General features: G+C 39.8%; 2 protein-coding genes across 2 annotated transcripts in view; one reads left to right on the top strand and one right to left on the bottom strand.

Annotated features, from left to right (window-relative positions):
- Window positions 1-13,231, bottom strand: part of ZNF598 (zinc finger protein 598, E3 ubiquitin ligase) — a 69,808-nt gene extending 56,577 nt beyond the window's left edge. Inside the window, exons 1-4 of the mRNA XM_053694487.1 lie at window positions 12,990-13,231; window positions 11,794-12,004; window positions 1,420-1,532; window positions 717-846 (exon numbers count right to left, since the gene is read on the bottom strand). Coding sequence (XP_053550462.1) covers window positions 717-846; window positions 1,420-1,532; window positions 11,794-11,967 — 417 coding nt within the window. The 5' untranslated portion in view covers window positions 11,968-12,004; window positions 12,990-13,231. The remainder of the gene's footprint in view (window positions 1-716; window positions 847-1,419; window positions 1,533-11,793; window positions 12,005-12,989) is intronic.
- Window positions 1-15,043, top strand: part of SYNGR3 (synaptogyrin 3) — a 398,922-nt gene that overhangs the window by 303,918 nt on the left and 79,961 nt on the right. The window lies entirely within an intron of this gene.

Below are 15,043 nucleotides of genomic sequence, written 5' to 3'. Positions count from 1 at the left end.
TTAAATTATATTTAAGTTAGGGGGGTGTTAGGGTTAGACTTAGATTTAGGGGTTAATAACTTTAATATAATGGTGACGATGTTGGGAGCGGCAGATTAGGGGTTCATAAGTATAATGTAGGTGGCGGCGGTGTCCGGAGCGGCAGATTAGGGGTTAATAAGCGTAAGATTAGGGGTGTTTAGACTCTGGGTTCATGTTAGGGTGTTCGGTGTAGACATAAAGTGTGTTTCCCCATAGGAATCAATGGGGCTGCATTAGGATCTTTACGCTGCTTTTTTGCAGGTGTTAGGTTTTTTTTCAGTCGGCTCTCCCCCATTGATTCCTATGGGGAAATCGTGCACGAGCACGTTTTGCCAGCTCACAGCTAACTTAAGCAGCGCTGGTATTGAGATGAGATGTGGAGCTAAATTTTGCTCTACGCTCACTTTTTTGCGGCTAACGCCAGGTTTGTAAGGACCTGTAATACCAGCGTTGTCTGTAGGTGAGCGGTGAGGGAAAACTGCTTGTTAGCACCGCACAGCATTACCGACAAAACTCGTAATCTAGGCGATTATTTGTTTGGCTAACAAATAACGAGTTAGCGGTACTGACAGTTACAAAGGCAACTACTTCACTAAACTCATAAAATCATAGTACGTAAAAATAGTTAAAGTAGAATACAGATAAATCTAAGACTTGTTCCACTGAAAGTATAATATAAAGATGTTTGTACAAACCTTTAAGTGCTTGACACACAGTTTACAGCAGAATAGCTCATGCTGTTTCCTCATGTGCTGCTCCAGATCTGGAAAGGTATAAAAGGGTCGCACCTCAGGACAGCATGTGCATTCGTGTTGTAGTAAACGCCTAAACATGGGAAATTAAAGTTAAAAACTATTCACTTACATAAAATCACACCTTTCATTTTCAATTGATTCTAAAATATTTTAAGAATTCAATGCAAATATTACAACCACAATGTACCCTGTCCTTAAGGGTTTTTTGGCCCATATTAGCGCGGGTCTCGCCGCCTGCAACAAGACTGCGCTATTAAAACCTCCCTCCTGCAAGCCTCCTGTTATACTGCAGTCTTGCCGCTGGTGGCGAGAGCAGCGCAATCAAAAACACAACCCCTATTAAAAGGCCAGCGAAGTACAGGGCATGTTGCTGATCATCAAGAGGTTATTTAAATGTTGTTGACACCATAATACTTGTATAGTTAAGAGTATAATGGGAAAAATGCTTGTAAAAATAAAGATTGGCGCAAGACCCGTATAACTTGTAATACACGACCACAATTTTTAGTTCCCAAAATTTGTTTTGCAACTTTTAGAAAAACCAATGAAGGTCTATCTAGATGGCTCACAGATGGATGGATGGATGGATATATTATTATTTTTTATCTTTTAAACCCAGAAGGTAGGTTTATAACAAAAATACCTGTACTGAGAAAATATTTTTCCATCACTAAAGAAGATATCATATTTCTTTTCATGCTGCAGTTGTTGTGTGGCGATGCTTGAGAATGGAACCATTTTTCTTACAAAGACGACCTGCAAAATTGAAAGTTATGAGATATTCTGAGACACTCAAAAAACAAGTCATGTGGAGAAAAAAAAAAAAAAAAAATCTAAAACCTTTGACACCAAACAATCTCTGCCATTGCAAAACTCCTATGCCGCTCTTGCAAGATTGCGGTTTCTGAGCCCTCTGAAGTTGTAACAAGTAAGTCAAATCTATTGGTACCCGATTCTCCAAGTAAGAAAACACAGGGAAGAACTGCAGATGTGTTTATGCGGAAAAGACGGTTAACGGGGGACTCCATTTTGAGGAATGTGTATTTAGGTAAAAGTAAAGGAGAAGGAAGGGAGATAAGAGGTCTTTCAGGAAATACTGCTCCCAGGGATAAGAATCATATTTTGAGAATTGATAAAAGGAATTCTAAAACCCAAATTTTTTCTTCTTTTATGATTCAGATAGAGCATGCAATTTTAAGCAACTTTCTAATTTACTCCATTCTCTTGCTATTGTTATTTAACCCCTTAACGACCAAGGACGCGTCAGACACGTCCTACAAAAAGTGTCAGTTAATGACCAAAGACCCGCATGGCACGTCCTCTGGAGTTTCAAGCACTGGAACCGATCGTGATCGCTTCCAAGGTACTGCAGTGATTCCTCGATATCTATGCATCACTGCAATACCCTTTTTTACCCACCGATGCAGAGGGCCACTCTGTGACCCTCTCTGCATTGGCCAGCGATGGTGCAGATGGTTGGTTGGTGGGAGCCGGGCCATTGCTGGATCACTTCCAGATCCTCTTCATGCAGTGCGCGCGCACGCTAGTACATAACATTGCATGGGATGGAGGGAGAGGGGGGTAATTCAAATGTAAAGTAAGGGATCTGGGAGGGGGTAGGCTATTGAGGGGGGGGGCAGCTACACTAAATTTTTAGCAAACTGGGTACTGGCAGATGGCGGCAAATAGGTAGAGGGGGGAGGGAATCTAACACTGCAAAATAAAAAATTAATTTAAAAAGAAAATTAAAAAAAAAAAAAAAAAAAAAACAACAAAAAAACACAACACTTATTTTAGTATACTTAAAAGGGACAGTCTAGTATAAATTAAACTTTCATTATTCAGATAGGACTTTTCATTTTAATCAACTTTCCAATTTACTTTTATCATCAAATTTGCTTTTTTCTCTTGGTATTCTTAGTTTAAACTAAACATAGGTAGGCTCATATGCTAATTTCTAAGCCTTTGAAGGCTGCCTCTTATCACATGCTTTTTAAATCTCTTTTCAACACAAAGAGACAGAAAGTACACGTGGGCCATATAGATAACACTGTGTTCAGGCCCAGGGAGTTATTTAAGATCTAGCACAATACAATGCTAAATTTAAGACAATAGATAATAAACAGTCACAGTCATGTGATCAGGGGGCTGGAAGAAGGTTCCTAGATACAAGGTAATCACAGAGGTAAAAAGTGTATTAATATAACTGTGTTGGTTATGCAAAACTGGGGAATGGGTAATAAAGGGATTATCTATCTTTTAAAACAACAACAATTCTATGGTAGACTGTCCCTTTAAGATGGCGGTGACAATTGTTAGGTGGGGGAGGGAAGAGAGCTGTTTGAGGGGGGTCAAGGAGGGATATGTCAGGTGGGAGGATGTTCTCTACACTAAAATTAACCCTATAAGCTACCTAATTAACCCCTTAACTGCTGGGCATAATACAAGTGTGGTGCGCAGCGGCATTTATTTATATACATACACACACGTACGTCAAGGGATATTCAGGGATTCCTGACAGATAGCATTACAATGTAACCATTGCTAATTTTGGAGGGAAAAAAATGGCTTGGAAATAACAAAATGCTACTTGTATTTATTGCCCTATAACTTGCAAAAAAAGCAAAGAACGTGTAAACATTGGGTATTTCTAAACTGAGAACAAAATTTTGAAACTATTTAGCATGGGTGTTTTTTGGTGGTTGTAGATGTGTAACAGATTTTGGGGGTCAAAGTTAGAAAAAGTGTGTTTTTTCATATTTTATAATAAAAAAAAATTATAGTAAATTATAAGATATGATGAAAATAATGGTATCTTTAGAAAGTCCATTTAATGGCGAGAAAAACGCTATATAATAATGTGTGGGTACAGTAAACGAGTAAGGAAAATTACAGCTAAACACAAACACCACAGAAATTTAAAAATAGCCCTGGTCCCAAACGGTAAGAAAATTGAAAAATGGTCTGGTCAGTAAGGGGTTAAAAAGCAGAAATGTAAAAACTTAAGAGCCAGCCCATTTTAGGTTCAGCAGCCTGGATAGCGCTTTCCTATTGGTGACTACATTCAGCCAACCAATAAGCAAGTGTTCTAAACCAAAAATGGGCCAGCACCTAAGGTTTTCATTCCTGCTTTTTAAATAAAAGATAGCAAGAGAACGAAGAAAATTTGATAATAGGAGTAAAATTAGAAAGTTGCTTAAAATGGCTGCTCTGAATGATGAAAGGACATTTTTGGATTTAGTATCCCTTTAAGGCAGCAAGAAAGCAAGTGAATTAGATGCGATTGTTCATTTAGGAACAAATTATCTGGCTAGCAATGATGTTGCTGCTATTCAGAAAGTTTTGTGACCTAGGCAATCATTTAGAGCATATGGCATCAACTCTATCATGATCTATTTTACCTGTGTATGGCCAGGAAGCAGGGAAGATGGAGCGGATAATGACATTTAATTCTTGGTTAAAGGGATACTAAACCCAAATGTTTTATTTTATGATTCGGATAGAGTATGCAATTTTAACTAAAGATACAAAGAAAAAAATAATAGGAGTAAATTAGAAAGTTGCTTAAAATTGCATGCTCTATCTGAATCATGAAAGAAAAAAATTTGGGTTTAGTGTTCCTTGAAATAAGTGGTGCAGGGAAAGGATTTGGTTCTATTGGTCATTATTGCTCTGTTTGGCAAGATACTAGGCTATTTAAGAGAGATGGCTTGTAATTGGATGCTAAAGGAACAGAGTATCTGGGAGAGGAGTTCAAATGCTTTATTAAAAGTCATTTAAACTAGTAAATGGGGAAGCATTAAAATATCCACCTGCCCACCACAGTATGCCAAAAATGTTATTCCAAGTTACAGAACAAAAGCTTTGTACCTTGAGCACAAATGCTTGCAGTTTAGGAAATAAAATTACCTGAACTCACTTCAACAAATGACTAGGGACAACTTGGATTTAGGGGTCTTCGCAAGCCTTTCGACCCCCTACGACTGCAAGTTCTCACAACAGAACCTGCAGTCCATATTTAACAAGCAGTGGTGATCAGACCTTAAGAGGTGGCAAATTTTAATCTCCCCGGTCTCGACCGACAGCTCCTGCCCCCGCGTGATTGGCTGTGCGCAGGTAGGGGGCGGGATTGCACGTGAGCGCAAAATGCTAAATTCCGCCAGAGGCGAGCTGCGGCAGACAGGGGCGCATATATGCGCTCTTGTCCGCCACAGCTTGATAAATCAACCCTTTATTAGCAAGGACAGAATAATAATGGTACAATGATTCTCATGACTGGGACAGTCATATCCAGATACTAGTTAAAAATAAGAGTAGGAAAGAAAGGTGAAAGTTGCTCTGTATGTAAAACAAAATCCAAAAGGTTACTGAAGTTGTAAGAACTAATGATGAGGCAGAAAGTATTTGGGCGACTGGACACTGGGGATAAAAATGCGTTTAGAATAGGGGTTGTACATAGGCCTCAATTGCAGGATGAAAGACTGGACAAGCTGTTATTAGAAGAAATAAGGTGTTACAAACTGCTATTTGTGACTGGCCCTTTAAATGGAAGGTTGCCCTGCTTCCCTGGATTTTGGAGAAGCCTATTTGCCAGCCTCCTTCCACATGACTATGGCCCCTGGAAGATTGTGCCCCTGAGGACATATTGACTTTTGTTGGGTGTGTGTGGCCCTTTAAGGACCATCTGGGGACATATTGTGACTTTGATGAACAATGCCCCTTTAAGACTATGTCCCCAGACCTGTGAAATGACTTGTCCCTGGCTTTCTCCCACTTGGTTCAGTTTCATTGTGTGCCATTAAGAGTTAAATTTTGTTCAGCTTCAAGAGACCTATTTTCTGTCCCTCTAACTTGCAGCTTTGACTCATGTTTGTAGGGGACAGCTTCAGCTAATATCACTACAGGGATTGCTGACTATGGTGCTGATGATTCTTTGGTGAGCGCTAGGAGCATCCTTTTCTACGGTCCAACTTCCAGCCAGCCTGGAGGCAACCGTAACATTTGGCGGCAGCGGTGGGATTGGCGTCCTAGCGCAAGGAGCAGCACCACAACAGCACTGGTATCGTAGGAAAGTTATTGAGGGCAACGCTAGCCACTGCGCAGCGTCCCTACCTACAGCAGCATGGAGCTGACAAGATACTGGTCAGAACCATGTGAAGAGCACCTCAACCGGATCCGTCGCTATGAGGGCGCGGATTTCGTTCCAGAGGTAAAGAGGCGGCTAGTCCGATATGGTCCAGACCCTGCGCAGGAGGTAGTCAGTCGCATCATCCGGGAATTGGATACGGAGAACAAAGCGGCACGAGCCTTTGAGCGCCAACTGTGGAGTTTGAGGGTATGGACACCTGGTCTCTCTCCCCAGCCGCAGCATGTTCCACAGGGAGAGGAGAGCAGCGACCTCCCTCCCCAGCGGCAGTATACTGTGCAGAGGGAAGAGACAACCGGTCTCCTTCCCCAACCCCAACCAGAGATACCAGAGGCAGCAGGCCTCATAGACTGGTCCTGGGAGGACCCCCAGCAGGCAGGTGGAGATGGGACCGCAGTCTCTCTACCGGCCCTACAGGGATGCTGGGCAGGCGGCCCAGATCCCCAGCGACAGACCCAGCTACAGGGAGGGGAGAGCATCGACCTCCCTCCCCAGCCGGAGTGTGCCTTCCAGGGAGAGGAGACAACCGGTCTCTCTCCCCAGCCGCAGCATGTTCCACAGGAAGAGGAGAGCATCGACCTCCCTTCCCAGCGGCCGCCGGAGTATCAGGAGGAGGAGGTAAGCCAATCTCCCCCTCCCCAGCTAACTCCTAACTTGGGCCCAGGGTTAACAGTGGAGATGTTAACCCCCACTGACCCCCACGTTCCCTTTGCCACCGGGCAGGACTATGCCCCAATTCCCCCAGCAGAAGAGCTGGCATCAGAACAGAGCGCTGCTGGCCTCTGCCCTACAGACCCCCTTGTTACAGGACTGGCCTGCAAATCCCTCACCCCAGCAGAAGCGCTGGCACCAGGGCAGAGTGCCGCTGGCCTCTGCCCCCCAAGTACCATCAGCTATTTGCACAGCTGCGCCAGGAAGGCAGAGGATGCTACACTTTCATCCTATAACCTGGAACCTACAGGCCAGTGCTACTTGTTGTGGGGGGGCTGCTTTGCTGCTAGTGTTTATTTGTGGGTGGGTTGCGAGACTAACTTAGGCACTGACCGACAGAAGGTCAGGTGCCTTGTTAGTCTCCCTCCAAAAGGGGAGATATGTTACAAACTGCTATTTGTGACTGGCCCTTTAAATGGAAGGTTGCCCTGCTTCCCTGGATTTTGGAGAAGCCTATTTGCCAGCCTCCTTCCACATGACTATGGCCCCTGGAAGATTGTGCCCCTGAGGACATATTGACTTTTGTTGGGTGTGTGTGGCCCTTTAAGGACCATCTGGGGACATATTGTGACTTTGATGAACAATGCCCCTTTAAGACTATGTCCCCAGACCTGTGAAATGACTTGTCCCTGGCTTTCTCCCACTTGGTTCAGTTTCATTGTGTGCCATTAAGAGTTAAATTTTGTTCAGCTTCAAGAGACCTATTTTCTGTCCCTCTAACTTGCAGCTTTGACTCATGTTTGTAGGGGACAGCTTCAGCTAATATCACTACAGGGATTGCTGACTATGGTGCTGATGATTCTTTGGTGAGCGCTAGGAGCATCCTTTTCTACGGTCCAACTTCCAGCCAGCCTGGAGGCAACCGTAACATAAGGTAAGGTTATAAGTAATGGGGGATTTTAATTTGCCAGATATAGACAAAATTAAAAGTGATATACAACAAATGGAGGATTGGACAAATGACTGGGATCTAAAGTTTAAAAAGTGATTGTAAACTTTGGCATTTGAATCCACACTATCTATAAATTGTTCATAAAAAAGGAGGGGGGAATATTAAATTATTAAAAATAGACACTACATTCTTAAAATAATTATTATTTAGCGATTGTAAACATTGCGCAGTTCCTACGCCCGCATCTCATACTCTATTTTTGTCTGATGACGAATCCAGCTTCAGCCAATCTTTGCATGCCCCCCCCTTTGGCATCCTGCTTGTGGGGCTCGCAACGATTGGCTGAAGCCGGATTAAAAAAAAAAAAAAAAATTAAAAAAAAAGTGTATGAGATGCAGGCAGAGGAATGGCACAATGTTTATGATCATTAATCGTAATTATTTTATGAATGAAAGTGACCGTCTGATTTATGAATATTTATAGAAAGTTTACAATCACTTTAACACTGCAAAGAGTTAAATTATGCATTTAGGGAAGAAAAATCCAAAAAGTTAATTACAAACTCAATGACACTTTACTGATGTTACAAATAAGGAACAGGACTTAGGAATTATATTATTACAGATGATTTAAAATTTTGTAAACAATGTAGTATTGCAGCGAGTAAGGCTAGCAGAATGCTTGGATGTATTGGTAGAGATATTTGCAGCAGAAATAGTAAGGTTCTTATGCCACTTTATAGATCATTAGTTAGGCCTCATCTTGAGTATTGTGTGCAGTTCTGGGGGCCATATCTCCAGAAAGATATAACCAAACTTGAATCTGTGCAGCGGAGGGCCACTAAAATTGTACATGGTCTCAAAAATAAAACATACCAGGAGAGGCTCAATGACCTAAATATGTATAGCTTAGTGGAGAGAAGGAAAAGAGGTGATATGATAGCAACTTTCAAGTATATTAAAGGGCTTAATAAAACTGAGGCTGGGAGTATTTTACATTAAAAAAAAATTATAAAAATAAAATTAAGAACAAGAGTTCATGATCTGAAACTGAAGGGTAGAATATTTAGGAGTAACTTGAGGAAACACTTCTTTACAGTAAGGGCAATTGATTCATGGAATAAACTTTCACAAGAGGTGGTAATGACAAACACTGTGGGGGACTTGCCTGAGATAAGCATAACGCTATCCTACGAACTAGATACGTTTATACTTTTAGGAAATATCAAGCAGACTTGCTGGGCCTATGGCTCTTATCTGCTATCAAAAGTCAAATTCAAAATCCTAGATTTTTTACTTTTAAAGGGTCAGGTCAAAATTACACTTCCACGATTCAGATGGGGCACAATTTTAAACAACTTTCCAATTTACTTTTATCATCAAATTGGCTTTGTTCTCTTGGTATTCTTTTTTGAGAGCTAAACCAAGGTAGGCTCAAACTGATTTCTAAACATTTGAAGGACGCCTCTTATCTCACTGCATTTTGACAGTTTTTAAGTAAGACAGTGCTAGTTCATGTGTGACACATACATAATGTACTCACACCGGTGGAGTTATTTATGAGTCAGCACCGAAAGGGCAGTCTGCAGAGGCTTAGATACAAGGTAATAACAGAGGTAAGAAGTGTATTAATAAAAAAGTGTTGGTTAAGCAAAACTGGGGAATGGGTAATAAAAAGGGATTATCATTTGATTTACAATATCCCATTGCATAATCATACTGCTATTACCTAAACAGGGTCCTAGAAATAACAGAAGCTTAAGTAGTTAGGTTTGGTTCATACCATATCTAGTTTCTAAAGTACCATATATCTGGCTCAAGTTTAATAAAAAATAGCCAAGCTTTCCCATAAGAAGATTTCAGTTTAATCATAATCGATAATGTAATTTACTCATTCAGCAAATTACTCCACATATGACACAACAAAGAAGTCATCTTTATTTATTTAAGGGACAGTAAAGTCACAATTAGACATTCATGATTCAGACAGAGAATACAATTTTAAACAACTTTCCAATTTACTTTTATTTAATTTGCTTCCTTCTCTTGTTATCCTCAGGAGCAGCAAAGAGCCTAGGTTCTAGCTGCTGATTGGTGGCTGCATATATACATACAGTCTGTCACTGGCTCACCCACCCATGTGTTCAGTTAGAAACCAGTAGTGCACTGCTGCTCTTTCAACAAAATGATACCAAGAGCATGAAACAAATTTGATAACAGAAGTAACTGGGAAGTTGTTTAAAATTGTATATTCTTCCTAAATCATGAAAGAAAAATATTGGGTTTCATGTCCCTTTAAGCTTTACTAAAGTTTCAGGTAATGCTACAATACTTCCATCCTGGTCTAGTTTTCCCACAATTCAGCAAGACATGATTAAGGCAGGTATATGGTCAAAACACAAGAGTCATATCACTTCTCCATGGCACTTATTTCCCACCGATCTAAAGCTCTCCACTCTGGCAAGATGATCTAAGACTAAGTCGCCTTGTCAGTAAGGCAAGATCCCTCAAATAATTTTACAATGGCAAGTTGTAGCCCGATTGCCGTTTATAAAGCTATGCTGGTTCAGGATGTGAAGGAGAAACACTTACATTGCAATATAGCACTCAAAAAATCCCCCAAAATGTTTGCATGATTTCTCTCCATGCCGAGAAGCTTTTAATCATCAGGCCTTAAAGGGACATGCCACCCACATTTTTTCTTTTATGATTTAGAAAGAGAATGCAATTTTAAACATCTTTCTAATTTACTTATATTATCTAATTTGTTTTATTCTCTTGATAGTATTTGATGAAAAGCATATCTAGATATGCTCACTAGCTGCTGATTGGTTGCTGCACATAGAAGCATCATGTGATTGGCTCACCATGTGCATTGCTTTTTCTTCAAATAAGGATATTTAAAAAATGAAGCAAAACAAATAATGGAAGTAAATTGTAATGTTGTTTAAATTTCTATTCTCTATCTGAATCATGAAAGAAAGATTTTGGGTTTAGTGTCCCTTTAAGTGACCCATGGACTACTAAATAAGTTAATTCAACTTATTGACAGCAGAAGAAAAAAAAATGGAAACAATTATCCATCTATAATCTCAATGTAAAATGTGAAACATACAGTTATACATGTTTAAATTATGTAAATTAAAGAAATTTAAGCTTTAAAAAAGGGACAGTCTACAATAGAAATTGTATTGTTTTAAAATATAGATCATTCCTTTATTACCCTGTGTTGTACTAAACCTTAAAGGGCCACTAAACCCAAAATCTTTCTTTCATGATTCAGATAGAACATACAAATTTAAACATTACAATTTACTTCTATTATTTATTTTGCTTCATTTTTTAGATATCCTTATTTAAAGAAAAAGCAATGCACATGGGTGAGCCAATCACGTGAAGCTTCTATGTGCAGCAACCAATCAGCAGCTACTGAGCATATCTAGATATGCTTTTCAGCAAAGAATATCAAGAGAATAAAACAAATTAGATAATAGAAGTAAATTAGAAAGATGTTTAAAATTGCATTCTCTTTCTAAACCAGGAAAGAAAAAATGTGGGTTTCATGTCCCTTTAAATAACTACTCAGGCGTGAACACAATGTTATCTATATGGCCCACATGAACTAGCAGTCTCCTGTTGTGAAAAGCCAATTAAAAAAAGCATGTGATAAGAGGCAGTCTCTAGTGGCTTAGAATCAGGCAGAAATTTGGAGGTTTAAATGTTATAAAGTATATTAATATGACAATGTTGTTTGTGCAAAGCTGGGGAATGGGTAGTAAAGGCGTTATCTATATTTTTAAACAACAATTTTAGTGTAGACTGTCCCTGTAACAAAAAGAGAGACAAGCAAGTATTGGATAATGCAGTTATAACAGTAAGTTGCACAAGGTATACAATTTTACTATAAAATAATAAAAGGATAAACTGATTGTCAATAACAGCAGAAGTGGGACACTGAACATTTACAACATTAAAAGAAGAATCATCATTTAAGTATGTCAAGCCTGAGTCATCAACCCAGAGAGCTGGCATTACAATATGTTGTGTAAATACACTGAATAGGTCATGAGCAAAAAATATTTTAAAGCATAAAGACATTGCAACAAATGTGCTATCATAATGCTCATTAGTCAGGAAGACACACATAACTAATATTAATCTTTTCCTGCTGGAATTATGGCACAAACAAATTATATTATTGGTTTAAAATGCTGCAGGTTTTGCACACTGCCAGTAACAAATTTAATTTGACATTTTTAAACTCCTTACCTTATCCAGTTCTACTCGGCACACGGCACAGTACCGTTGCTCACACAGGACACGCATCTTTGTGGAGCATCGGTAGCAGATTGGATGGTCACATTTTCCCAAAGCAAATACCTCCAGGACTTGGCAGCAAAGCACACAGTTTCCCTCCAGATCTTTCACAGATTGAGAGGCCATCCTGTCTCCAAAGTTTTATAAAGCAGAGCAGCTGAGACTAGATATATGGGTGCAAAATTAGGAGGGACAATGGGTTAAGAAATCCAACAGGCAAAAATAAACAAACAGAACAATTAAAAAGCAAAGAGAGAAGGCAGTCGACAACTATAAAAGCAGAAATAAGTTCTAAGATTAGAGAAAAAAAAATGACTGTTAGGAAACTAAGAAAAAGTATCAAGAAGATGTTATTTAAATAAATACATAAATAAATAAAAAAGCTTGGACATGTCAGGAAAGTTCTGTACATAGAGGAAAATAAAGGGAACCTCTGGGTTAAGCACCTAAACCCTTCACATTTTATTAAAATGCTATTTTCACCATAAATAAAATTTAAAAGGCTGAACTTTATCAAATACCAGCACCTTGTGCACATGCCCAGTGCTGATCTCAGGGCCTAGACAGCTGCTGATTGGTGCGTACTCACTGTGCACTTGCATGCCTGTCAGTCAACCGTGTGCACACCACATACCGATCAGCAGCTACAAATGCTTTGAGATTGGCACTTTGCTGAGAGTGAGGAGTAAAAAGTGCTCATTTCTAGAGTTAAAAATAACAGAGCTGTAAAAATTCCAGCAACCATATCTGCTACAATTCTTCTAAAACTTTACTAATGGCTTATTTTTGAACTATAAATATATAAAGGTCTTCCCTTGTTCATAACAAACATGTAGCTAGTACCTACATATCCTATACAATTATATAATGCAAAAAAGTGCATGAAAAGATTTCCCATCATACTATTGTCACTTATTTGTTCCTCTAATGAAAAAAAGGAAATAAGTAAAATAAGTCATAAGAGGGAAGAAGGGGAACTCTGACAGATGATGGTTATCTAACAGTAATGGCAGCTCAGCTCATACAGGACAGTAAGGGAATGTGTGAGAGAAGCTCTGATATAAAGAGAATAACCGCTCTCCCAGGGAAAGTTCAGGCAGCTGGTGATGAATACGTTATAGCGGTACCACAGCAGGCAGCTAACTTACATTTAGGGCCAGGAGGTTAGATACGTTAACGGTTACAGTACAGGAGGTGAGGCCGGGAGATACCAATGACACCTGGATGGGCCTGTTAGGGGTGTGCGGGGGAGAGAAGCAGAGTATAGAATCCGCCACTACAGTAATAGGAGTTTCAGGCCCCGGAGGTGTGCGATAACCCCAAGTAAAGAAACTAGCCTCGCCGCACACACACACGTTACCGGCAACGTAAACGTCAGAGCTCTGACTAGCGCTTCCGGAAGCGTACCATAGAGAGGGGGCAGAAATGGTACCAGCGCGGTTCTACCTTCTGTCCACATGCCTCGCATCTCGTTAGAACGTGGGAGTGCTAAAGTCTGATTCCTCCTTTTTATCGTTAAAGAAATGGAAAGAAAACAAAAAAGTATGAAAGAGAAGCGCTTAAAGTAACGCGAGACACAATACTTTTCTTTCATGATTCAGATAGAGCATACAATTAAAAAAAAAAAGTTTTCTATTAACTTCTATTATCGAATTTGCTACTTTGTTTCCTTTGTTGAAGGTAAAATCTGAGTACCATTCTAAATTATTTTCTCGGCCATATCGAATTATTTTTCTTCAAAAATTAGTATGGGGGTTCAGATGAGGGCTACCAACAATACTGCAGTGTTTGTGTTTCCAGGAACAAAAAGGGGAGCCATATGCTGGGGTGCAAAGTTGCTGTTCTCCTCATAGACTTTTCCCAGCCAGCCAGCTCTGCTCACCTACATGGATACATTGTATCAAACCCTCAGCCTACAGCTTTTTATACATTTGTAACTGTTTACTGTACACACACTTAAAGGGATACTGACACCATTTTTTTCTTTCATGATAGAGCATTGCAATTTTAAGCAACTTTCTAATTTACTCCTATTATCAATTTTTCTTTGTTCTCTTGGTATCTTTATTTGAAAAAGCAGGAATGTAAACATAGGAGCGAGCCCATTTTTGGTTCAGCACCATGTAGAGTGCTTGCTAATTGGTGGCTACATTTAGCAACCAATCAGCACGCATTACCCAGTTGCTGAACCAAAGATGGGGTGGCTTGCAAGCTTATACATTCCTGCTTTTTCACTTAAAGATACCATGAGAAAGAAGAACAATTGACAAAAGGAGTAAATTAGAAAGTTTCTTAAAATTGCAAGCTCTATCTGCATCATGAAAGAAGAAAATGGATTTAGTGTCCCTTTAAAGCAGCTCTGTCAGTACCAACTGTACAAACTACTGAGAAAAGAATGATCACGTGACAGCACAGCCTTAAAGGGACACTGTACCCAAAAATTTTCTTTCATGATTCAGATTGAGCATGAAATTTTAAGCAACTTTCTAATTTACTCCTTTTATCAAATTTTCTTCATTCTCTTGGTATCTTTATTTAAAATGCAAGAATGTAAGTTTAGATGCCGGCCCATTTTTGGTGAACAACCTGGGTTGTCCTTGCTGATTGGTGGATAAATTCATCCACCAATAAAAAATTGCTGTCCAGAGTACTGGACCCAAAAAAAGCATAGATGCCTTCTTTTTCAAATAAAGATAGCAAGAGAACAAAGAAAAATTGATAATAGGAGTAAATTAGAAAGTTGCTTAAAATTGCATGATCTTTCTGAATTACAAAACACATTTTTTGGGTTCAGTGTCCCTTTAAGGCAGCTCACCGCCAGGTTTCACAGTCTTAAAGTGACAGAGCACAGTAATGTTCACACAGCGCAACCTTAAAGGGCAGCTCAACACCTGCGCACACAGTCTTAAAGGGACAGATCACAGTAATGTTCACGCAGCACAACCTTAAAGGGCAGCTCAGCACCTGCTAACACAGTCTTAAAGTGTCCGGCACATACAACCTTTAGTGGGTAAACACGCACAGATTTCAAGGGAGCGATAGTATGCATCCACACGTAATGCACGCAGCCTTAAATGGACGCTCTGTCTTAACAGGGCAGTGGCACGTGCATGCACACACACACACATAGCACTCACAGCCTTTAAAGGGACAACTTGCACCACAAGCACATAGCCTTAAAGGGTTAGATCACAGTAATGTC

Source organism: Bombina bombina, chromosome 11, assembly GCF_027579735.1.
Source record: "Bombina bombina isolate aBomBom1 chromosome 11, aBomBom1.pri, whole genome shotgun sequence".
Classification (NCBI taxonomy): domain Eukaryota; kingdom Metazoa; phylum Chordata; class Amphibia; order Anura; family Bombinatoridae; genus Bombina; species Bombina bombina.
This window is presented reverse-complemented; position numbering and strand designations above follow the sequence as displayed.